The sequence below is a fragment of the Mauremys mutica genome, chromosome 1 (genome assembly GCF_020497125.1).
Source record: "Mauremys mutica isolate MM-2020 ecotype Southern chromosome 1, ASM2049712v1, whole genome shotgun sequence".
Classification (NCBI taxonomy): Eukaryota; Metazoa; Chordata; order Testudines; family Geoemydidae; genus Mauremys; species Mauremys mutica.
In genome coordinates, this window is record NC_059072.1 from 6,908,247 (window position 1) to 6,933,077 (window position 24,831).

The 24,831-nt window shown below is 46.7% G+C and overlaps 1 protein-coding gene across 1 annotated transcript; it reads right to left on the reverse strand.

Annotated features, from left to right (window-relative positions):
• Positions 1–1,568: 1,568 nt before the first annotated feature.
• On the reverse strand, positions 1,569–24,357 carry CEP41 (centrosomal protein 41). Its single transcript, XM_045002534.1, has 11 exons — positions 24,262–24,357; positions 23,445–23,508; positions 19,030–19,077; positions 13,979–14,040; positions 12,732–12,801; positions 10,480–10,624; positions 8,127–8,293; positions 7,278–7,345; positions 4,715–4,829; positions 3,274–3,489; positions 1,569–1,769 (listed from the first exon to the last, which is right to left on the reverse strand). Exons 1-11 carry the CDS (start codon positions 24,292–24,294, stop codon positions 1,624–1,626), a joined length of 1,134 nt encoding a protein of 377 aa, XP_044858469.1. The 5' UTR covers positions 24,295–24,357; the 3' UTR covers positions 1,569–1,623.
• Between the last annotated feature and the right edge of the window lie 474 nt (positions 24,358–24,831).

A 24,831-nucleotide genomic window follows, 5' to 3' on the forward strand; every position in this document is an offset into this window, starting at 1 on the left:
GCCTCAGAAATTCTGGGCAGCCCCCCGCACCAGGGAGCCTTGCTGGAATGTCATTGTGACTACCGGGGACAGTTTTTTCCTAGCCCCACTAACGCCAAGGAAGCTGCAGAGAGATGGTCATGCAATAGACAGCAATAGTTTCACGCCTCCACTAGTCAGCTAAGATGCAGAGCCCCTCCCTACTCTAGTGATCAAGACCTACTGCCACAAGCTCCATCAGAGGAGCTCAGCAGAGCAAGTTTGAGTTCTGCCCCTTAACTTTATTTTAAGGTGATCCATATGCATCGTGGAAAGCAGGCTCATGACCATCTGCCCTTCAGACTGTCTAGACCAGCGATCTTCAGCTTGTAGCTCCGAATAGTTGTGTGCATTACTCAGAGACCCACATGCCAGGTGGGAGTCTGGTCTGAGGCAGAGCGAATGAGCGTTGTTCATCTCGCGCACCCTATATCATCCCGACACACGACTCAGCAGAAAGCAACTCACTGACCAAACTGGCTGGAGTAGCCAGGATCCTTCCAAGCATCCAGGAACACCCTCATGCTCAGCCACCAAGATGGAAGCAGAAAACACTGTGTTGAGAAGAATGGCTGGGAGACACCAGACAATGACAGGAAGGCTTGACATTGAAGGGCTGTGACAAAGACCTCACAAAAGATCATTGTGTGATCAGTTCACTCAGCACTGCAATGTCACAAGGAAAATATCACCACAAAGGACCAGGACATTCCCCCAGAGTCACTCTGTGGTTCTCTTTGCTACTCCAGTCACCAGCAACCTGGCTCTGCAAGAAGAAATTCACCAGGAGAGATTGAAGCCGGATGAGTCGGCTCCTGCTGGGAGTGAAGTCAATCGGAGTTTTGCTCAGCCCATCTCAGCATCATGCCCAAAGTTATCTTCTAATCTCATTTACAAACCAAGAAACACATTGTAACGTAGCTTCGCTCAGAACCAGAGCACTATACCATAGCCTGGAACACAGAACAGAGACCAACTCATGGCGCTACTGGGTGAAAGGTTTCAAATGCAAAAATATGTTGTAAATAGTACTGTGGATAAAGGGCCCTGTCAGGTGAAACATCATTCTGTACATTCTTTACAAGAATGCCCTTATTACAAACACTTTGGACAGTTAAAAAAGGCGTTTTTGGCATCTTGCTCACTTGTCACCAGTTGTGCTATTCATTGGCTCCATTTCAGCTAGACATCAAGACTTTTGTTTACAGACAGCGGCTGGTCTATTCATCTTTCGGGTGCTCACGTGCTAGCACAGCGCTGCATTACTAAGATCCCAGACCCCAGGGGGAATATTTTCTAAGAACACAGATTCCACTGGCATTTTTTAAAGTTACAGATTTCATGTACCCACTTCTGTGGGTCAGGGACTTCGGGGAAAAGTTCATTTTCACAAAACAACTTTATCCCTTTAGATCAGTCTTGGAAAGTTATACCTTTACTTCTTCTACTGAATGTCAGCCTGCCGCACCCCACCCCTCTTGCCATTGTTAGATCATGGGTTTATTTTTCCTCTTTGCAGCTTCCTAAAAATGACAAATGGGATGTACTGATCAGGGGTTCCCAGAACCGGGACATTCGTTTATTCAAGTGAAAGAGACACTGTCTTTACTTCCAGGGCTTGTTCTGGAGGCTGCTGCTGCTGAAGGAGCGGGTGGCGAGGGAGCCAGCTGGGCTGGCGGTGGGGAGGTTCTGGGTGCTCCGTACAGCCGTCGCCTTGGAATCTCGGCCTGAGGAAGCACGGCTGAGACGGCCTGGGGGAAGAAGAACAAAAACTCGTGTGATTTTGTGCTGAACAGACAATCAGACAAAAGGGTTTTGTTTTCCTTTGCTGATAGCCGGGTTGGGGCTGATGGGAGATGCTGGGGTGCAGATACAACATGCCATGTCGTTTTTAACTGTGTCCATTCAGGCAGAGATACAGCCCAGGTACATAACAGACCTTTCACGCTCCCTCAAAGAGCCAGCGGCCTGCCACAGAGGGAACGTCCAGACACTTGTGTCCAGACTTGGGCTCGCGGGGCTGTTTAACTGCAGTGGAGATGTTTGGGCTCAGCTAGAGCCCGGACTCTAGGACCCTGAGAAGCGAGAGGGTTGCAGAGCTCAGGCAGTTAAGCAGCCCCGGGAGCCAGAGCCCGAGTCAGCTGGCACAGGCCAGCTGCGGGTTTTTAACCGCAGTGCAGCCATACCCTGAGAGACAAGCTGTGTGTGTGGACTATGCAGGCCCAGCGCTGAGAGAGCTGGACCTGTCACACCACACTGCAGCCCCAAGCCTGCCCAATGCCAGCATTAAGGCGAGGCAGCCTGCCTGTGTAACCCACACACCTACTGAGTGTGGGGTTCTATCCCATCTAGTGGCATCAAGCCCGCTTGGAGAGATTAATGAGTCTGTTCTACAGCCTTAGCTAACAGCCAGTTGGCCTTTAGCTCATGCGGTAGAGGCTCATGCACTAAGGTCCCAGGTTCAATCCCGCCTGCCAACGACCGGGGTCTGTCGGGTTACACCTGCACTCGGGAGGCAGAAGGGATGAAAGACGTTCTGCACAGAGGGTCTGAGGTGATGGTGGGGCATGACTGCCATGGCTATGCTTGTTACCACCCACACAGTCTGTGCCTGGCTCATCACCTTTCCCCAGGAAACCCTCCCACACCATTCTGGGGCCGCTAAATCCCGCATGGTGTCCCCTCATCACTGCCACTAGGAAGGTTTAATCCTCTCTGACGCTCGGAAGGGGCTGGGGATGCTCCTTGCAGAGCACAGACAGGAATCTGAAAGATAGACACCCTGCTGATCTGCTGCCCCCAGCATCCCTACACCCACACAGGCCTTTCACTAGTGCGGCAAGTAGCTGGAGGAGAAGTGATACGGCAGTGTTTTAGTGAAAGGCCTGATGAACTGCGAAAACCAGGAAATTGTCATAAGGCCTCACAGGTACTATGCAGTGCGGCACGTGCCTTCCAATCCCCTGGATTATTTTTAATAGTCTATGGGACAAATCCTGAAGTCCTTACTCAGGCAAAGCTTCCATTGTCTTCAGTGGGAGTTTTGGTGCTCTGTACATACACACAGAAAAGCCCCTGTCCACAATGGGATCAGCATGGCCCATTAGGGCACAGGTTCTAGCCTACAGTCCCTGGTCAGTATGAAAAAGCACTTTCTTTCCTCAGCGATCTGGTATAAAGCGGTGCTGTAGCGAGCTCAGGGGAAGTCTATGGGAGTTTGAAGGCACAGTCCCATTGTTTGTCAAGGGGTCTTACTGGCAGTATCTGAGGGGATCTGCTCCTCTTCCAGGTAGTATTCTATCTTTTGTAGATCTTCTGCAGTAAATCTCCATTTATTCTCAGCATGTGCGGGTGTCTCTCTTGGGGTGGCCCTCTTCCGGGCAGATCCAGTGTAGGTTGCCAACTGGCAAGACACTGGGAATGAGCCAGTGACCAGCCCTTCAGGCACCTTCTGTGCAAGGACCTTCAGGCCTGGAGACAATACAGATCATATGGTTAGTGATCACCAATTATTTGCAGTGATTGGTCAGACTCTTGAATTAACTTTCACCTCCTGATCACAAGTGACAGGAGCAGAGCTACTGATAGGACTCCTCTGAACTCTGGGGTGAGGCTCAGGAGACACCTATATAGTGGTCATTCTTCTCAACTGCTGGTGCATTTCGAGTCATATTCCAAGAGCTACTGAGCTCCCTCGACTGCCACAGGTTTCAGTGGAAGTTGTGGAGGTTCAGCACATTGCAGGATTAGCTCCCAGAGTTTGCCCTTGGGAGCAGCGAATCTCGTGAAGCAGCTACAAGATGCAGGCTCTCCAAAGGGCTTTGGAGACTGCAGCATATTTAGGGAATAAAAATGTATAATGCAAAGCATGAAAAAGGAAAAGAAAAGTCCAAGTGTCCCCCACCTCCATCTTATCACACACGCGCTTCGGGAGGGTACTGATATAAGGGATGTTAATGAAGCTAAGAGAGCCAACCTCTGCCAGTTTTCCTAGATCCTGAAGCGATGGGCTCTTCAGATTTGCTTAGCGCACACAGAGGCTGGATGTCTCAGGCTGTTCTTGGTAAAAGCTATTTGATACTATAAATCATGGAATCAAAGTGGGGTCTCAGTGGTGGGATGGATTTGACACCAGCCTTTCACCACTGGTGACTTGGGTTAAAGAATGACCTATTGTAGGCCACATGAAAACAAGTTGCATGATCACATATTATCCCCCCAACCCTTGTTTACACCAAAGATATCAGAGATTATTCCCACGGTTACTCTCCAGCGGTGCTCGCAATGGCAACGCTTCCACCAGCCCTAGACAAGTGGGAGCATTTGGTATAGACCAGATATCAACGTGGTTTGTTTAAAAAGATCCCACATGCTCTTGACCTGGTCTGAGCAGGGCTGGATGTCACAGGGGTAAGAACATTGCAGTCTAGCACTCCCAGCGAGTGAGAGAATTCCTTAAAATCCTCAATGCCGACAAAGCCTAGGAGACACTTGCCAAAGCCAAGCCAAATGGATGGCAGTCTCTAGCTAAGAGAGGCCGAAGACTGGAACAGCCATGGTTTTGTTGGCCAGGACTGTAACACACAGGCAGAGCCATGTATTTAGCTCCATCATTTAATTCAGGCAAGCCTCGCCCCCAACTCTCAATTTTAAGCCAAGTCCCCACATTTATGATGCAAAAGGAAATCACCCTCACCTCCAGATAACATGAACAAGTTCTCAAAGCCTCTCTCACACATGGTAGTGGCAGCCTGGCTGGCTAGTCTCTCGTCATCATCATACAGGATGATAATCTTCCCATGAGCATTTTTCTGGTAGGCAGAGATGTTAAAGATCCTGTATTTTTTGTATTAAACTTAACATGAATTTGATGTCTGATGTCATCTTCTTGATGCTACATAAGTGGCAGAGACAAGTTGACATGGTTAGCCTGGGGATTACAGTGGATGAGAAGCTGGATATGAGTCAGCAGTGTGCCCTTGTTGCCAAGAAGGCCAATGGCATATTGGGCTGCATTTGTAGGACAACTGCCAGCAGATCAAGGGAAATGATTATTCCCCTCTGTTTGGCACTGGAGTATTGCGTCTAGTTTTAGTCCCCCCACTACAGAAGGGATGTGGACAAATTGGAGAGAGTCCAGCGGAGGGCAACGAAAATGATTAGGGGTCTCGGGCACATGACTTACAAGGAGAGGCTGAGGGAACCGGGCTTGTTTAGTCTGCAAAAGAGAAGAGTGAGAGGGGATTTGATAGCAGCCTTCAACTACCTGAAGGGAGGTTCCAAAGAGGATGGAGCTCGGCTGTTCTTAGTGGTGGCAGATGACAGAACAAGGAGAAGTGTTCTCAGGTTGTAGTGGGGGAGGTCGAGGTTGGATATTAGGAAACACTATTTCACTAGGAGGGTGGTGAAGCACTGGAATGGGTTACCTAGGGAGGTGGTGGAATCTCTATCCTTAGAGGTTTTTAAGGCCCAGATTGACAGCCCTGGCTGGGATGATTTAGTTGGGGTTGGTCCTCCTTTGAGTCTTCCAGTACTAATCTATGATTTGAAGGCAGCCAAAAGGTTTGGGCTTGAACTCTCAACTAGCTGCCTATTACCAAGCTAGAATGCTTCCCCCACCCCCATTGAGTCTAGTTTTGCAAGTGGATGGGACTCTTAGTCAAGGAAAGGCAACAATCACTTTCGCATGCTGGGGGCTCAAGCCCTGAGAGTAATCCTAGAGTCATAGGCCTGGTCTACACTAAAAAGTTACACCGCTCGGGGTGTGAAAAATCCACACCCCTGGGCAACGGAGTTAAGACAACCTCTTGGGGAGCTGGATTACCTATGCGTAGGTAGCATCTACACCAGGGGTCTCAAACACGGCCCGCAGAGTTATTTGCTGCGGCCCGCCAAGCTCCCCGTGGCCTCCTGTCCCCCTTGAGGTATTTCCTGCAGCTGCAAAGCTCCCCTCACCTGGCGCTCTCCTCCCCCACAGCACGCTGCGTCCTGGCTCCTCTGCCTACCTCCAGGCGCTTCCCACCACCAAACACTTTCCAGGAGGGAGGAGCGGGGAGCCGCACACTCAGGGGAGGAGGCGAAGCAGGGGTGGGAATTTGGGGAAGGGGTGGGAATAGGGGCAGGGAGAGGGCGGAGTTGGGGTGGAGACTTTGGGGAAGGGGTTGGAATGGGGGCAGGGAAGGGGTGGGAGGAGGCAGGGTAGGGGCGGGGCCTCATGGAAGGGGTGGAGTGGGGCGGGGCCGGGGGCAGCAGGGGTGTGTGTGTCACTGATGTGGCCCTCGGGCCAATGTACTAGTCCTCAAATGGCCCTTGTGGTCATTTGAGTTTGAGATCCCTGGTCTAAACTGTAGCATTTCAAGAGTAAACAAGCCCACAGAATTTAAGGCCAGAAGGGACCACCAGATCACCCAGTCTGACCTCCTGTATATCACAGGCCATCAACGCCATCCAGCCTCTGCCACACTCAGACCAACAACCAGAGTTAGACCAAAGTATCACAGCCCTCAGGAGACTAAACCATTGTGTGCCACAGGCAGCGAACAGGAGGGACCGAGGTGCACCAGTGCCCAAGGTCCTTGCAATGGCAGGGAATTGATTTAGTGAGAGATATCCAGATGTTCCTAGCAACTGGCTCATACCCCAGGCTGCAGAGGAAGGGGAAAATCCACAAGGTACCTGCCAATCTGACTTGTGCCACCACCCTTCTGCTGGTTAATGCAGAAACACAGAGTTGGCAGTAAGGAGTGAGGTCTACACACAGCCATCCCTTCCCCCTGTGGGCATGGCAGTCAGTAGCCTGGGGTAGTGCCCACTTCATCCTAAACTCTCCAGAGAAAGGCTGACCCCTGCCGTGGGAAAGCCAATGGAGCGCCGTTTAATGCCTCGGCCAAAGCGTGCGACACCTCAACACCAGCAGCAAGTAGCCGTCCAAGCTGTTCAAATCTTGTCCCACACAGCAGCACAAAATGGTCTGATCCTGAGAGCTGCAGTGCGCACACAGCTCCCACCGCAGTCAATGGGCTTTGCAAACAACAAGTGCTTCGCACCTGCATCTTACAGCTGTAACACAGACCCCTAACATCAGGAATATCACCATCAGCATGGGAGGACCCCATCGTGCCCCCCTTGAAGTCCCAGATAAACTCCCATTGAATGTACTGGGAGCAGGAGCTGGCTCTGTGTTCAGGCAATGCAGAAGTCATGGAGTTCCTTTGCCAAAACACTGACACTCCAGAGCACCCACGCTTTAAAAAGGATACGTATTCCAGAATGCTATTCGTATAAGGGTTCATGGTTCTAGACAGCGTTGCGATAGGGTAGGAGTGAGCTGCAGATACAAGAGAAAAAGGGGTTAGGAATGAACACCTACCAAAGAACCTAGATGAAGTGACCTGATTAGGACCTGTCAGAGTACAGAGGCCTGGATCGCAGTGAAGAAAGGGTTAATTTCAGCTCGGCTCCTCCCTTCTCCTGCTCAGGTGCTTTGGGAAGGGAGGAGGAGAGGATGTAAGAGTGGCTGCTTGGGAGAAATAGTGGAGACAATGTCTTTGGGGTCTCTCAAGCTAAGGAGTCCATCCACCATCCCCCCTCATATCCCACCCCGCCAGTTTCCTTTCCTGCTTATGTTGGTTTATTTCGTTTTCCTATCGCAGACACTGAGGTTGTCTCGATTTTCATTTTGCAGGGACAGGCTAGGTCAATATCTGAAAACCTGGAGCCAGACGGGGGATTGCGAGGCACAATTATTGCATCCTGATCTTGGCTCTCAACAGATTGGAGCTCATGTTCCACAGGCCCACCTCACCATCAGCTGGGAAAGGACAGTGTCAGGGCTGGGCTCAGCTGTCAGGGGACACAGGCTGTATGTTGCTGAGTATGGATCAATCGGCAGCCACTCTTCACTCTCCCTTGCCTAGGCAGTTTGTACTCGCGGTACCAGTTACCCAGGCAGGGCTGTGCGTGGGACTCACCAGAATACGGATTGAAATAACATTGCTTCTGCTGCATTCACTGGGGCCCGTCTTTGGGGCAAGACGTGTTCAACGTATTATGCAAGCAGCTGACACTGATCGAGGTTCAGAGAATCCTGCAGTGTTCCCCTCCCTTACCTCCAACGATATGACATTGGTCATACGCATCTCGATCTCGTACGTCAAGCAGCAGGAACGGGCAGTCGGGGTAAGGTTTGTCTTTAGCGTTAGTGTCTTTAGCATTAGCATCAGGTTTCTTCCGCAGGCTTTTGTCTATGTCTAGCTCACCGACACCACTGATCACACTACAAAAGGAAAGAAAGCGGATTATGATGCAAGATCTCCTTCCCGAAGCACTTCTGTTCCTCTGTATTAAGAGCAGGATACTTTTCAGTTTCTTTCTGATCTATTCACAATCTAACACGACAAGTTACTACATAAGACTATTGAAAAGGATATTGCCACCTTTCTTCAAAATTCATTAATAAACTTAAGGAGTCAAGTGAACAGCTAGAGGTCAGATTTTCAAATTTTTCCTTACGATTTCTTCTTAAAAAATCTAGGGTATTTATTTTCAGAGGTTCTGCACTCCACAGCTCCAGTGTCTGGCCTGGGAGTACTCGGTACCTCTGAAACACAGCAAGGCAACTTTCGCAAAAGGTTTTCCGAAAGACTGTGCTGCATCATTTACTAAGGGGAGATTGGTTAAAAGTTCTAGTACTTCAGTAGGTTACCAAAATGGAGATTTTGGTAGTCCACCCACAGTAAATTATTTGCCTATTCTCTGCAAGCAGCATGCTGCAGAGATTGTGCATGCCATCACTAAGCTGGAGATGAGATGCTCAAGAGTGAAGATCTACATGGTGATGATACCACTGGGTCCTATTCGAGATAAGTTGATTGATAGGCTGGTACCTTGTGTATCTTGACTGACAGCCTTGGAGATCAAATCCTCCATTAAGCCAGACAAGCTATGGGTAGTGGTGGTACTAGATTCACCCCCTACCTTCTTTCTAATATGCCTCAGACCTGGAAGGGACCACATCTAGAAAAGAAAAGAGCTCAATTTCCATGGTCCAATCACTAGCACTTCCATTAAGACCATCAACAAGGACACATTACTTTCAGTTTGGCGGTGGCAGTTTGTGATGCAGATTCTTGAACAGCAGGATTTGGACTGAGTCACACAATCTCATTTCAGGTCGGTCACTGGACAGCTGCCAGATGGTAACAGCTTCCAGTCACTACCATTAAGGCCAGAATTCAAACCTGAAAAGCTCTGCCTCCCACTGCAACCCCAAGCCTGTGGCATTATAGACTCATAGACTTGAGGTCAGAAGGGACCATTATGATCATCTAGTCTGACCTCCTGCACAATGCAGGCCACAGAATCTCACCCACCCACTCCTGTAACAAACCCCTAACCTATGTCTGAGTTATTGAAGTCCTCAAATCGTGGTTTAAAGACCTCAAGGTGCAGAGAATCCTCCAGCAAGTGACCCATGCCTCACGCTGCAGAGGAAGGTGAAAAACCTCCAGGGCCTCTGCCAATCTGCCCTGGAGGAAAATTCCTTCCCGACCCCAAATATGGTGATCAGTTAAACCCTGAGCATGTGGGCAAGACTCACCAGCCAGACACCCAGGAAAGAATTCTTTGTAGTAACTCAGATCCCACCCCATCTAACATCCCATCACAGACCATTGGGCATATCTACCTGCTAATAGTCAAAGATCAATTAATTGCCAAAGTTAGGCTATCCCATCATAGCATCCCCTCCATAAACTTATCAAGCTTAGTCTTGAAGCCAGATTTGTCTTTTGCCCCCACTACTCCCCTTGGAAGGCTGTTCCAGAACTTCACTCCTCTGATGGTTAGAAACCTTGGTCTAATTTCAAGTCTAAACCTCCTAGTGTCCAGTTTATATCCATTTGTTCTTGTGTCCACATTGGTACTAAGCTTAAATAATTCCTCGCCCTCCCTGATATTTATCCCTCTGATATATTTATAGAGAGCAATCATATCCCCCGTCAGCCTTCTTTTAGTTAGGCTAAACAAGCCAAGCTCTTTGAGTCTCCTTTCATAAGACAGGGTTTCCATTCCTTGGATCATCCTAGTAGCCCTTCTCTGAACCTGTTCCAGTTTGAATTCATCCTTCTTAAACATGGGAGACCAGAACTGCAAATTTCTAACTCCAAACCTAATATGCTACTGGGGACATTCCGCAATGACTAGAAGTGCAACAATGAATTATTTGCAAACAAATGCTTCTGACAAAAGATGGTGTCCGAGTCACTTGAGATCTCTCTGGGATTAGCTGTTAATTGATAACAGGTTCATGAAAACAGCCATCTACAGTACTAGAAAGACTGAGACTTCTTAGACGAGACATTTGGAAGTGACAGGTGGAGTGTAACACAGTTGGTGGGGAAATAGGAGGAATATAGTGGGTGGGGGAGAAAAAGCCATTCTTTGTGCATTGCTGTCAGGTACCTCTGCAGAGTAGACCGATACGATTCCCCTGCTCCCGTGTTGTTTATGAACAGGACTGGACTGGCTGGCTTCTCCGTGGGGCTTCCTTTCCCGTTAGTCCCAGCTGTGAGCTCAGCATCAGTCTCTGAAATAACAGTATCACCATCTAAACGGGCAAAAAGGTAATGGAAAAGTAAGTTGCTTGTGGATGAATGACTCACATATCTGTAAACTCAAAGACCAAATTCCATTCACGGAAGCATGTGTGCTGCTGGATTTGGTGCTTGTTATTACTCTCTTACATTTGAGACACGATGCTCTCTCAGAGGAGCCCAAAGAGTCATTAAAAACAAACAAAATCTAGTATCAGAGGGGTAGCCGTGTTAGTCTGGATCTGTAAAAGCAGCAAAGAGTCCTGTGGCACCTTATAGACTAACAGACGTTTTGGAGCATGAGCTTTCGTGGGTGAATACCCACTTCGTCGGATGCAAACAAAATCTAGGCACTGGTCCTCAACCAAACCCCAGATCTCAGCATGGCTGAACTTGGGAGAGATTTGGACCTGTGTCGAAATTTTACAGTTAGTACTCCATCTCTGTAATGGGCCAAATCGAAGCCAGGAGCCAGATATCTCAGAACACCGGGAGAATTTCGCATCTGGACCTGGATTTTATAAGTCAGGCCCATTCCTAGTACAGTAACGCCTCACTTAAAGTCGTCCCAGTTAACATTGTTTCATTGGTACGTTGCTTATCTAGTAGGGAACGTGATCGTTTAAAGTTGTGCAACGCTCCCTTCTAATGTTGTTTGGCAGCCGCCTGCTTTGTCCACTGCTTGCAGGAAGAGCAGCCCGTTGGAGCTCGCTGGTGGGGGCTTGGAGCCAGGGTGGACCGGCAGCCCCCCCATCAGCTCCCCGCTCCCCTAAGTTCCCTGTGCAGCAGCTGCCCAGCAGGCTAGCAATTGCAGCTGTCCCTCCCCCCACGGCCATGTGCTGCTCCTGCCCTCTGCCTGGAGCTGCTCCCCAGAGCCTCCTGCTTGCTGGGGGGGGGGAAAGAAGGGGGCTAATGTCAGGGTGTCCCCCTCCCCCCTGCTCCTGCACCCCACTTACCCCTTCTCCATATAGAGCAGGGAGGGGACACGGAGGGAGAGAGACAGAGAGAGCTTGGGGCAGCAGCTGCTGTCTCAACTTCCTGATCCACTTAAAAAGACAACGCACTTAAGAGTGGGTCAGCTTACTTAAAGGGGCAGTGTGCATCTCTCTCTCTCTCCCACACACAAGGTGCGTGTCTGTCTCTGTCTGCTATGCGTCTCCCCTCCCCTCCATTCCTGCTGCCTTGTAGAGTGTGAGGCTAAATTAACAACGAGTTAACCCTTGAGGGCTCAGCCGAGTGCTATATCACCATTAAGCAGCAAGGCATGCCCTGGGAAATATCCCACCCTCTTCACCCTCTGACTTCACCACCTCAACCAAGCTTCACAATCGTCATAGCTGTGAACAGTATTAAATTGTTTGTTTAAAACGTATACTGTGTGTATATCTATATAATATATAGTTTTTTGTCTGGTGAAAAAAAATTCCCTGGTATCTAACTACCCCTATTTACATGAATTCTTATGGGAAATTGGATTCGCTCAACATGGTTTTGCTTAAAGTCGCATTTTTCAGGAACATAACTATAACGTTAAGCGAGGAGTTACTGTAGATATAAAGATCCTTCTCCCACTACTGAAATGTTGCCCCCTATGGCAAGCTGCAACACTAGACAGGAGAACAGGGGGTTGGGTGGATGCTCTGGTTTTTTTTTTTGTTTTTTTTTTTAAAGGAAGCCTGAAAGGAAGAGTGTAAAGACGCACGTATCCAATAGAAACTACCAGGGAAATCAGCCAAACACATTCTGTACCAGAGAATTATGATCACAATAGTAGCGCCAGCACCCTAATCTTTCTAGAAGAGGCCATGTGCTCATTAATGGTTCAGGACCTCCATTCTAAGTATTATCCAAAAAGCAATACCTGCTTCAGTAATAAAAGGGCCATGTACTGGGGCCATCAACACTACCCTCAAGAGTGCCATAGTGGGAAGTTTCCCATCCAAGAACTGAGCAGATCCAAACCTGCTTAGCTTACTGAGCTCATAGCCCAAGGCAAAACGGCTGCAGACTAAAAACTGAACTGTTTCTCGGTCCAGTTAGACAAAATTCAGCAAGTTGTCAAGTGAGTTTGCTGGGATCCAGCGTGTCTCACCATCCCTGCAATAAATATCATTACAGTACCTTCCAGCTTTTGGATCTCCTCCGCTGACACTTCTAATGTTTCATCCGATAGAGAAGCAACTTGGATGACCTGTAGGAAACAATAATAAACCTGGTACAAGTGTCTTGTTGGAGCAGGGGCAGCAGCGGTGGCTTTTCAAATAATCCGAGCATTCTGCGCATCAGAACACAGGGAGTGAGGACATCCCCTCTGTTGGTATGAGGTCTCGAATGTGACTCCATGCCCCCACATCACACAGAGGTCTCACATCTTAATTAAAACAAAAAGCCACTTGGCTTTAGAATGAAGAGACCCCCGATAATCCATAGAAGTATCCCTTAAAAAAAATCAAATGTAATAAAGATTATAGCATGTTCTGACATTTAGAGACTGTTACCTCTAAGTTGTGATCTACACATTGCAGAGCCCTCACTAGCTTAGCGAAAGAGTTACAGCATTAATCTGCAACCGTGCAAGATGCCTTATTTAATACAATACAATGCATTCATAAATTAGGGGCCAACCCTACAAGCCTTACTCATACATGTGATCCTATTGAGGGCAGTGGAACTAATCATATATAATGGCTGAAGGAGGGGGCCTCTACCAGAGCAAATTTATGTTCTACTTTAGGAAGGGGAGGGGAAGAAATCATCCCTTTCAGGTTTTCACTAGTTACCTTGGCCCATGCTCTCTGGCTTCTGTAATTTCTGATCATTCTTTGTTTCATTTTTCAATATTTTGCTTCATTGGTATGTTGCATTTTTTCACAAAGAAACACACAGAAACCTCTAAACATAACAACCCTCCAGCCTTTTAGAGTTATGATGTCATGCGGTGACTGCTTTGTTTAAACCACTAGCAGATCACATTCAAGTGATATTTTATACAGACCCATTCATTAGAGAATCTCTAAGCACCTTACGAAGGGAGCATTATTATTACAAACCCATTTTACAGATGGGCAGAACTGAGTGTTCTATAGCATTCACTAATTCGGACGCTCCATATAAGTATTGACAACTCAGTTTCCACTGACTTCAGTTGCAGCGAAGGGTGCTCAGCACCTCTAAAAGTTATGGCTTAAGTGATTTACTTTATATAAAAAACAAGTGTGTAGAGGGGAACAATGGCAACAGCCTGCTCTCCAGAAAAAGCTTCAAGTGCAACAAAAATAACACTAGACACAATATTAGAGTGGCGGTAACAAGAACCTAATCACAAGCAGGCAGTTTTCAGAAGCCAGCTGGAAAATAGTCATACGTACCAGCTGGGCAAAAGTTGTCACTTTCAGCCTCTTGAATAGCTCATCTTTTTTGTATCTGTAATCTTTAACAAAAAGAGAGTAAGTATGTATTTTCCCACGTCCATTCACAGCATCAAAATGATGAGAATTAGTGAGAGCCATTATCCCAACCTATAAAAAGACTAGAATTTCTGGGTGACACAGGCTGCTGTAACTGATGGGAAGGTCAGAACAAACCTGAAGGTCCAAAAGAATTTAGACCTAGGACAGATCCTGTCCTACTTACTCTAAATACACATTTCTTGAGGGAGGTTTCCACTACCCCAGAGTAGGAAGAGTTCACAAATTCATCACTCCTCTGGCAGGTATGACAAGAAAGGACACTGCGCCAAGTCAGACTCCTTCACCACAAGTCCCCCATTAACTTTGGTGTGCTAATCTCCTCTGCTGTTCGGTTTCAAACCCATTGCTGCTGCAAAGCCTCTTAAGCTACAGACAATGTCCCTACGACCTAAATTTTTATCCCATGCATTGTTTATAGCAGAGTTAGATCATAAGCATTCTGAGCCAGGGAATGGGTCTAAGTTTAAGAAACTGCTGTGTACAAGTAATAATTTGCATACTATAATTGATTGGTGAAAATGCTTCAGGTCTTCCTACTTTATTTTAAATAAAAGTCAAATCTGGGACCCCACTGGTTATGTCAGTCTGACTATTTACAGAGGAGTGTGATTCTCGCGAGGAACTGGAGTACAGACAAGTGAACATTATACAGTTCTGATGTGGATACCGCATTCAGGGTTGGAACCCTTGTTACCAGAATTATATTGGACTAATTGTATGAAAGGACTAGGAAGGCTCTCAAACAGCAACAAAAGTGATCAGAGGGATTGACTTATGAAGAAAGATTAACAGAGCTAAATATAGATCATCTGGCTAAGAGATGGCTAAGAGGGGCAATGTAACAGTGGACAGAGAAGCCTCCACACAAAGGAGTGAAGAAATTATTTAGTGCAATACAAGAGGAGTAGTGGGGTAAAGGTAAGAAAGGAAAATGTAAGATGAATATCAGGAAGAACTTCTTGATGTGAATCTGTTAGGATGTGAAAGTCTCCCAAGTGAAGCTGTAGAAACCTCATTCCTTGGGGGCATTTACAGCTAGTCAGGACAGAGCACTGGAGATGGTCCAGTACGGAACAACCGTGCACTGGCAGGGGGGATGCACCAGATGTCCTAATAAGGCTTTACCTTCTCCAGGATCTGCAACTGTTACAAAAGATTGTGCGCACAACTTTTTAAACACTCAAAACCCATGTTTCTTTCCCTCCTCCATACTCTATGCGCTGTAGCCCTTTAAGAGAACCAAAATAGGTCCAATCATTCCTCCATTCCTTTACTACACCACAGAAGAATGTTAATCATTTTAAGAACATGTCCCAGAAATCTCACTCTAGCTGGGGACTGATAATGGAATGCAGACCCTCTTTCAAATCCAGGCTGCTAGGGACTTAAAATTGCTACCATCTGTGGACTATTCCATGGTTTATGTGAAGGAGTCTCAATCCAGATCCCAGCAAACACACAATATCACCAACAGAATTAGTACTAGTCAGCTCTCTTGCTGGCATCCTCCTAAGTGAGCCATGGAGACTGATCTCCCCTCACAATCTATAGGTCCTGGCTACATATGGAGTGGGAGTGGGGAGAAGTCTTGCATTGCCAGTGTCTACAATTGCCCTGTGGCTAGGAAAACTTCAGTCTCCAGGGCACCTTTCAGCCTGAAGGTCACATAAAACAGACCCCTCACCAGCTTTTGCATAGACAATTTGAAACATTCTCTATCCTCTTACAAAGGTGACCATGGGACCCATTAACGTGCCTTCAAAACCTTGGTTATAAAGTTTCATATGAAAGATCTGCACATAAGCTAAATCCTGTGAAATGAGCTGCCTTGGACATAGGGTGACCAGACAGCAAGTGTGAAAAATCGGGACGATGGTGGTGGTGGTGGGGGGTAATAGGCGCCTATATAAGAAAAAGACCCCAAAATCGGTACTGTCTCTATAAAATTGGGACATCTGGTCACCCTACTTGGACATATGAAAGACTGGGATGATCACTGTGGTTCCAGAGAGATTAGATGTTTCAAGCCTTATGCTTAGACCATTAATCCACCTCCTGCACCCCCATTCTTATTAGCCAGTGTCCTAAACACAAATATGACTCACGAGTAATAGAAACATCTTTCTTCTGAACAGCTTGCTTCTCTTGCCTGATGCAACAAAACTCAAAACCCCTAAGGCCAATGTCATTTGTCTCCCAAGGCTGAGATCCCCCGCCATGGCTCTGAGATAACCCCTCCCTCAGTTCAGTTGTCTGGATGAAAGAAGTGAAGATAAAGCCCAATTACAGTTTAAGAAAAAGGTTTTGAAGACTGATTTATAAAAGTCAACGGATCCTTATTTTTTGTATCCTAATGACTAATAATTAAACATTGCAACTACTGGATGGTGTTTAATCTTCTTCAAACCAGGTTTATTTACAAAAAAAGCAGCTGTCACAAATCTTTACGACTTAGTTCTATTCCCTAGCAGTTAGCATGAGCTCATAGGACTATCACTTTTACCAAATCTGTATCTGAATTGGAGCAAATCATATCAAATATTTTGTTGGGGACTTACACTGAACAGCAGAAAGCTCAGAAAAATGCTGCTTCTCATTGCAATATCAACATTACGTACCTGGCTCTGACTCGGAAGATCCATTTGGATTTTCTGACATTATGAATCAAGGATCTGGTATTAAACTGTAACTGTCCTGCTGAAGATTTACAAAGCCCTGTTTCTCTGGGCTTCGGCAATGAGTGAAGCAATATATATTTAAGAATGGATCAGATCTTGCAGCAGCTTCTCTCAAGTCTCTGCTTCAAAGGACTAAAATCAGAGTTTTAGCTATCTTATCAGTTTTGATTTTCCAGCAGGCTTACAGTATTGAGTCTGACTCTCTCAAGTTACACAAGAGACAGAGAATTGACTGTACTAGGCATCTGATGTTGTGTCCAACTGGTGTCATCTATCCATGAGAAATCAAGGGGAAAAAAGTTTCTAAATTGCCCAGGAACACAAGGTGCCCATTCAGCAGAAATGTGATGAGAAAACCTCTACTGTACTCTAGAATTGGGATTTAAACAAGGAGCCTTCAGCACAAAAGGAAATTAGATTCACAGCACAGTTTAAAACTGAAGACAGCAACACAACAAGATTTGTGGTAGAGATACCACTGGATTGCCACTGCTTTTTACATACTGAAATCTTAGTCAATTGATCAACAAAGAATATCGTGAAACAAGATAATTTTCCTTTTCATTTTACCAAGAGACTCACAACTAAAAACAAAGAAGAGGGAGCAAAAAGTGAAAGAACATTTTTTTTACCAACTCAGCTACAAACACTTTTGTATTTCAGATACGTGATCTCCCTTGTAATTTGAACTTTATGATGTTAAAGGAACAGCATAAAATAGTTTTAAAAAACTCTGACAATGAGCATACAAAATCCTAATGACCGTAGCGTTTTGTGACTTTTTTTCTTCACCTCTCAATAAAAGCAGGGTTATTTGGATTTAAATAATTTTCCTGCCTTCCCATGCATTAATAGCAGTGCTGGAGATTGAGAACAAGAAAGCAAAACTGACTAGAAATAGAAAGTGACAGTGACTAGTCTAGTTTCACTGGCAAAACTGAGCGAAATGCAACAGAGAGATACTAAGTGGTGAGTAGTTAGGGTTTCATCGCTTCAAAATCTAAAGAGTTAAGATATGCTGTGGCAAATTCACCCCATAATAACACCACTGACTTCAGTGGGATTACACAGGGATGAACATGGCTCATTTACATTTTAACAAAGTGTCCTGTTAAAAGTCTAACTAGATCAGAAACAAGGCCTCAAATTCAAGCACACAACCAGCTGAAGTAGAAACAAAAGCCATTTAACTCTAAAGATATTATCGATAGTTCCTGTAGAGGGAGGTCTTTTAGTTGTGCCATTTACAATCAACTTAGGTTGACTATGGTTAATACAAATTGCATCGTACCACTCCTGGGGAACAGTCTGTCTATCATCCCTAACACTGCCTTTACCAGATAGAAAGTCATTGGCAGACCTGTCCAAGTGTGTGTGATGTCACCTTCGGCCATGGTGTACAGATAATCCAGAAAAGCAAGGGCAGGAGAAGAAGAGAGAAGGAATTACACCTCCACCCTGATAGAACGTGACCCGATATAACACGAATTCGGATATAATGCAGTAAAGCAGTGCTCCCGGAGGGGGTGGGGTGGGGGCTGCGCACTCCCGCGGATCAAAGCAAGTTTGATATAATGCAGTTTCACCTATAACGCGGTAAGATTTTTTGGCTCCCGAGGACAGCGTGATATCAGGGTAGAGGTGTATTATAGTTTGAGGGAGAAGAAGAAAAGACAGTTTCCAAGATATTGGGAGAAGCGAGAGCAAGCCAACATACAGCCTAAAAACAGTAGTTTGGGCATAAATAACACACGTCCTTCTAAGTCTGAGCAGGGTGGGTTTAGGAATAAATGTAGATAGCTTTCTACAGCACCACAGGAACAGTATGGGCCTACCAAGATTCCTCATCACCAAGACAGTCCTGAACCGGTCTTTTCCATCTGCAGAATTCTTTGTACTTGGTCCCGCCCTCCCACAATTTATCCTCATTTGTCCTCAGTAATACGACGTGCACCAGGCAACTTACTGTTTCTGGATGAGCTCCCAGAACTCTCTGCTCTGGTGCTTTATTTAAAAGCCTAACTGTAAAGGATTTTGGTGATCACACTGCTTGATGCAGAAACAGGGTAGATATCTAAAAGAGATTATGGTACCCTATCTCTGCACCACACCCTCTGAATGCTCACAGCACCTATTTATAGTTAACGGGATTTGGGCACAGGTCCCAAGAGCAGATTACACCACTTGCTTCCAAAACGAAGGGGCCAGGATTCGCTGTGCACCTTTCAACAAACCCCTTGAGTTAACCTCTACTCCCCATACGTTACTCACTTCTCTTGATCTCTTCCAATTTCTCAATGTATTTGGTCAGGCTGTTTCCTACAACAGAGAACAAGCACTTTGTAACAGATTGTTTTTATAATACGAGTTTTCATAACCTGAATGCTTAAACACTTATAACGGGGAAAGACTGGATTCTAGCAGCCTAGCAACTCTGGGAGAAGCGATGCTCGCACCAGCACCTCCCTTACCATGATAAGCCCACCCAATACCAAAAAGAAACAAGGAAGGAGTTTCTCCTCTTAATAGCCATCTCTCATGATGAGAGGTCTAGCTAACAGCCAGATCAGACAGAGAACGGGCTGAACTGACTCAGGCAAGCATCCATGGAATGGGCAGTGCTCAGTAGGTCCAAGCCTGTAAATACTTGGGAGGAGGTTGCCTTTGGGAAGATCAGTGGCTAGCAAATTGTTTTGCACAACCTTATTTTGAAAGGGTGTGTTTAACTGCTGTGCAGGAAGCCAGGGAGCATTCCACTTAATTTATTAGCAGAATTTGCAGTCAAGTGATACAAAAGCATGGACAGCCTGCCAACCAAAACAGCAGCACGCTTAAAAGCGCTGAGAGGGCTTGTCTGCAGCCTACTGGTTCCACCCAGAATTCCCCTGCCTATTAAAAGCACATGTGGTTTTGGCAATGCTTTGCAGAATGGAGAAGTGATCTTTACAAAGGATGTTATTTGGGACATCTACCATGTGATCAGAGGAGGGGACTGGGAGTCACAATTTTGGGGTTCTATCCCTGACCCCTACTTCTAAGCCGTTTTCTCTGTCATTACTCTGTGACATGGGGTAAATATTACTGGGAAAGAGGCTGCTCTGTTACCTCAGTATAAATGCAGAGTACCCTCCTTGACTTCCAGAGTTACTCCTGATTTACACCAATTAATGAATCAGAATTTCCCCCAATACTACTTACCCCTACCTCACAGAGGGGTTGAAGCTTAGATGTTTCACATCTCAATTTAGAGTCTAAGGTTTCCTGGGCAGGAACTCTGTCTTTCAGTATTCAAGGTGTGTTAAGCACAACTACAACCTACATAGTTTATAATCAATTCTTAAGTGTCTGGAGCTCCTCGGATACAGTCACAGTTTATACTATGTCAGATGGAGCAAGGCTGATCTCCACCAGGAGAATATTTTTTAATTTCATTCAGCAGTCTGATCTCCACCTGAAACGTAGGTCGAACCAGGTACATTGCTTGGGGTGTGAAAAATTCACACCCCCGACAGACGTAGTTAAGTTGACCTAAGCCAGAGTGTAGACACCACTAGGTCAATGGAAGAAAGCAACTGCTTCTTGAGGGGGTGGATTAATTATAGCAGGGGTCAGCAACCTTTCAGTAGTGGTGTGCCGAGTCTTCATTTATTCACTCTAATTTAAGGTTTCGCGTGCCAGTAATACATTTTAATGTTTTTAGAAGGTCTCTTTCTATAAGTCTATAATATAGAACTAAACTATTGTTGTATGTAAAGTAAATAAAGTTTTTAAAATGTTTAAGAAACTTCATTTAACATTAAATTAAAATGCAGAGCCCCCCCGGACCGGTGGCCAGGACCCAGACCTTCGGCACGCATGCCATAGGTTGCCTACCCCTCAACTATAGCAATGGAAAACTGTTTCCGTCGCCATAGCAAAAGTGTCTACACTACAGTGCCATAGCTGTGCCACTGTAGCATCTGTAGTGTAGACAGAGCCATAGGGGGCTGGTCTACACTACAAAGTTAGGTTGACTTAACTACATTGCTCAGGCCTGAGAAAAATTTCATGCCCTGTGCAATGTAATTAAGCCAACCAACGCCATGGAGTAGGAATTGCTAGGTCAATGGAAGAATTTGTCCATCATCAGAGAGGTGGATTTACTACAGCAACAGAAGAACCCCTTCCTTTGCAGTAGAGAGCATCTATACTACAGTGCTACAGAAGCACTTATCATTTCTAGCGTAGACATATCCTGAGATAGACAGGGAGCCACTGAAGATTAAGTAACATAGTCCTGTTTCCAGTGTAACTTGGCTGCTGCATTCTAGATCCCTTAGAGGAGTGAAAGGAAGACTATTAACAGGGCATTTGCAACAGTTAAGATAAGAAAGCAATTAAGATACAAATAGGGATTTAGGTGAAAAGAGGCTCAAGAAGAAGACTAAGGGCTAGTTTGCACTGGCAACGTTAAAGCCGCGGCAGCGCTTTAACATGGCTTGCGTAGTCACGTAGAGCTCTCGCAGCACTCTTAAAAAACCCCACCTCCACGAGGGGCATACCTCCCAGCGCTGGTGCACTGTCTACAGCACTGAAAATTGCTGCGCCTCAGGGGTGTGTTTTTTCACACTCCTGAGCGAGAAAGTTGCAGCGCTGTAAAATGCCAATGTAGACAAGCCCTAATTCTGGAAGTCTCTGGGAGGTTCTGATGTGCGATTTGAGACAACAGAGATGAGGTGGTGGAGGAAAAGAATTGGGAGATGAGGTCAGATTTTTAGATTTGCTCCCAAGACAAGGTCTGAGGTGGGCTGAAAAGGTCAATAAAAAGGACACTCATACCCAAGTCAAAGAGTTCAGTCTTTGATGCATTTGTTAACTGGAAATATTGTGTGGTCAAGAAGTGACTGTGTGAAACTTGGGTCCTTTTAACACAGGAAAATCTGAAGAAATTGAAGACCCAGTCCCTTAGCCTAGAATTTAGTTCATTCTTTACCTGCCTTCTGTTTTGTTTCTTACATTGTGATAATTTAATAATTTCTAGCATAGCTCAATTTTTTGAGCATTGGCCTGCTAAACCCAGGGTTGTGAGTTCAATCCTTGAGGGGACCACTTAGGGATCTGGGGCAAAAATCAGTACTTGGTCCTGCTAGAGAAGGCAGGAGGCTGGACTCAATGACCTTTCAGGGTCCCTTCCAGTTGTAGGAGATAGGTATATCTCCATATATTTATTTGAGGGAGATGCATTTGGGAGTATCTGCCCTAGAAGCAACGTCCAATAACATTTCATAATGGGAAAGGATAAAAGGACCAAGGTTAGATTCTTAAGAATCTAGAGAAGAAGGACAGTTCCATCAATGGCTATTAGCCAAGATGGTCGGGGATGCAACCCCATGTTCTGGGTGACACTAAGCCTCTGAATGCCAGATGCTGGGACCGGATAACAGGGGATGGATCACTTCATGACTGCCCTGTTCTCCATCATGACTGCCCTGTTCTGTTCATTCCCTTTGAAGCATCTGACATTTGCCACTATCACAAAACAGGATACTGGGCTAGATGGACTATTGGTCTGACCCAGTATGGACATTTTTATGTTCTTATGAAGAGGAAAATGAAAAGCTGAAACACAGGGCCAGGAATCAGGAGATCTAGGTTTTAGGCCAAGCTCTGTTTCCGATTCACTGTGACATCTTGGGCAAATGACTTAAGTACTCTGTGCCTCAGTTTCCCCCAAACTGAAAATGGAAATATTTGCTCACCTACCACACAGGGAGAGTTATGATGATCAGTGTTTGGGCAGCAATTTGAGGACATAAATAGCTAAAGATTATATATGATCATAACTTCTATAGTCAGTCACATGGTAACTCATCCCACCTGCTCTCCCTCCCCCCAGTTGTGCATTTACTTTAGAAGGGATGACTGTGATCTATCTAGTCTGATCTGCAACTTCTAACACATGCCATACATAGAACTTTCCCAAAATAAAGCCTGTTTGAACTAGACCACATATGTACACTAGCGTTATGACTACAACTCAAGAGTTTTAAAGAACCATCAAACAATAAGTAGAGTCTGACTATTAAATGACAACTAAGATAGAGGAGAGGGCAACATGACACATCTACACATATTCAAATGGTGAAAAAACAAAACAAGAAAATAACTTAGGATGGTCCAATGAGGTATAACTAGCTGCAGTGGAATGAAAATGAAGTAGCAAAAGTTTAGGTTGTATAATCAGGAAAACAGGCACCTTTTCAATGGTGGCATAATTTACAAGGGAAAGTAGCGGACGCCTCATTATTTAAGACATTTAAAAAATCATCAGACAAGTCACATGAAATGCACACAAAAAAAATCTGTATTAGCAAAGAAAAGGATGGGGAAATGGAAGGGGGAAATCTAACAACGGCCTTTAAAACACTAGCTTTAATTTCAAATCAGGGTTAAACAAAAGCTTCTATAAAAAGGATACACTAGAAAAGTCAGGCCCATTAATTTTACTGCGCATTGTTACATCAGGAGTCTGACATCAATGACAGTCAGCTGAGAGGCTCCAATTATGACCACAGATTTGAAGTTATTTCAGTGCAAATTTTAAATAGCTGGCTGAACACAGGCAGTTAGAGATTTAATATAACATATGCTGGTATAGTTTGACATCTGATTAGTGGAGTCTTACACAAGGCGATATTTTCACTTACCTGTGTCAAGGCGAGATTTTATGTGTTGATATTTAGGATTCTGTGGAATTCTTTTGGTCAAACACTGTTTGGAGGGGGAAAAAAGACAGGCCTTGACTATGTAGCCCTGTATTGGCTGCAGGTGCTGCAGCCCTTTCGTGAGACTGCTTCAACCAGTCTCTCCAGAAGGGCCTTAAACAGCTGTAGAAAAAAAATGTGGATAGGGGGGCACAGAGCTGGGCCACCACATCCCTTACAGGTAACTACAGCCAGAGAAAGCCGGAACTCATTTTAAATGGCCTCTGTACCTCAGTCAGCTGGAAGCTTATTTGATGGCGAAACGCCCCAAGGCCCCTAGTTCTGGGGTAGAAGGAGGAAAACCCTTTAACCTCTCCATTTCCATTTCAGGATCCCCCCACAGTATCGTTTTTAAACCTCAACACAGAATCTCTCCTCCCCCCCCACCCATGCAAAGAGGCTGCAGCACAGGGGCTCCCAGGGGATTCACCCTCCAACACCCCCCCTCCCACTGCCAATTTTCATCTTCCTCCCCCCAGAAACCTCTCCCGGCTCCTCTCGGGACCCCTGGGATTCCCGCCTGAACCTGCTTCCACCTCTGGCCCCGCTCTCGGGATCATCCAGCATCACCCCCTTGACTGAGCGCCCCCCCCCTGCCCGGGGCTTCATTTCTCACCCCTCCCCCTCCAGGATCATCCAGCGCTGCCCCTTGGACCAGCCCCCCCGGGGATTCGTTCCTCGCTCCCTTCAGGATCGGGTCCAGCACTGCCCCCCCCCAGACCAGCCTCCTCCCAGGGATCCCCCCGCTCCGCGCTCTCACCTCCGGGTCCCCGATGCGCCTCCTTCCCGACATTTTTTCAAACTGGCAGCTGAGCCGTGACACCAGCCCCCCAGCACCGCCCCCTCCGCCTCGAGCAACCCCCCCCTCCAACAACCCGCCCGCCCATTGGCCGGCCGCCGGGCCCCGAACCAATCACATCTACCCTTGCTCGGGGAGCGGGAGGTGGGGCCCGGCACGCGCTGACAGCGATCAATGGTAACCTGGCAACGCGGGACGCCGCCGCCGCCGGCCGCATTGTGCTGCCGGGCCGGCGCGCGCCAGGGCGGGTGGGTGTCTCGCGCCGCAGCAGAATCGCAGCGGGCGCCCTGCGCTCCGGGGACCCCGCCCCCTCCACGAGCGGCTCGCGCGGCTGGCCCCGCTCCCCGGCTCGTTCTCCCTACGGCCCTCATTGCAAACCCCCTCCCCGGGGCTGCTCCCTGCCGCTCCCCCCATTGCAAACCCCCCCTCCCAGGGGCTGGGGCTGCTCCCTGCCGCTCCCCCCATTGCAAACCCCCCCTCCCAGGGGCTGGGGCTGCTCCCTGCCGCTCCCCCCATTGCAAACCCCCTTCC

Coding starts and splice junctions, on each gene's coding strand:
- CEP41 (XM_045002534.1), bottom strand. CDS start 24,294: ATGTCGGGAAGGAGGCGCATCGGGGACCCGGAG. Junction 12,802..13,978: donor TGACAACTTTTGCCCAGCTG/GTACGTATGACT, acceptor TGTTTCCTACAG/GTCATCCAAGTTGCTTCTCT. Junction 3,490..4,714: donor CTTGTTCATGTTATCTGGAG/GTGAGGGTGATT, acceptor TATTGTCTCCAG/GCCTGAAGGTCCTTGCACAG.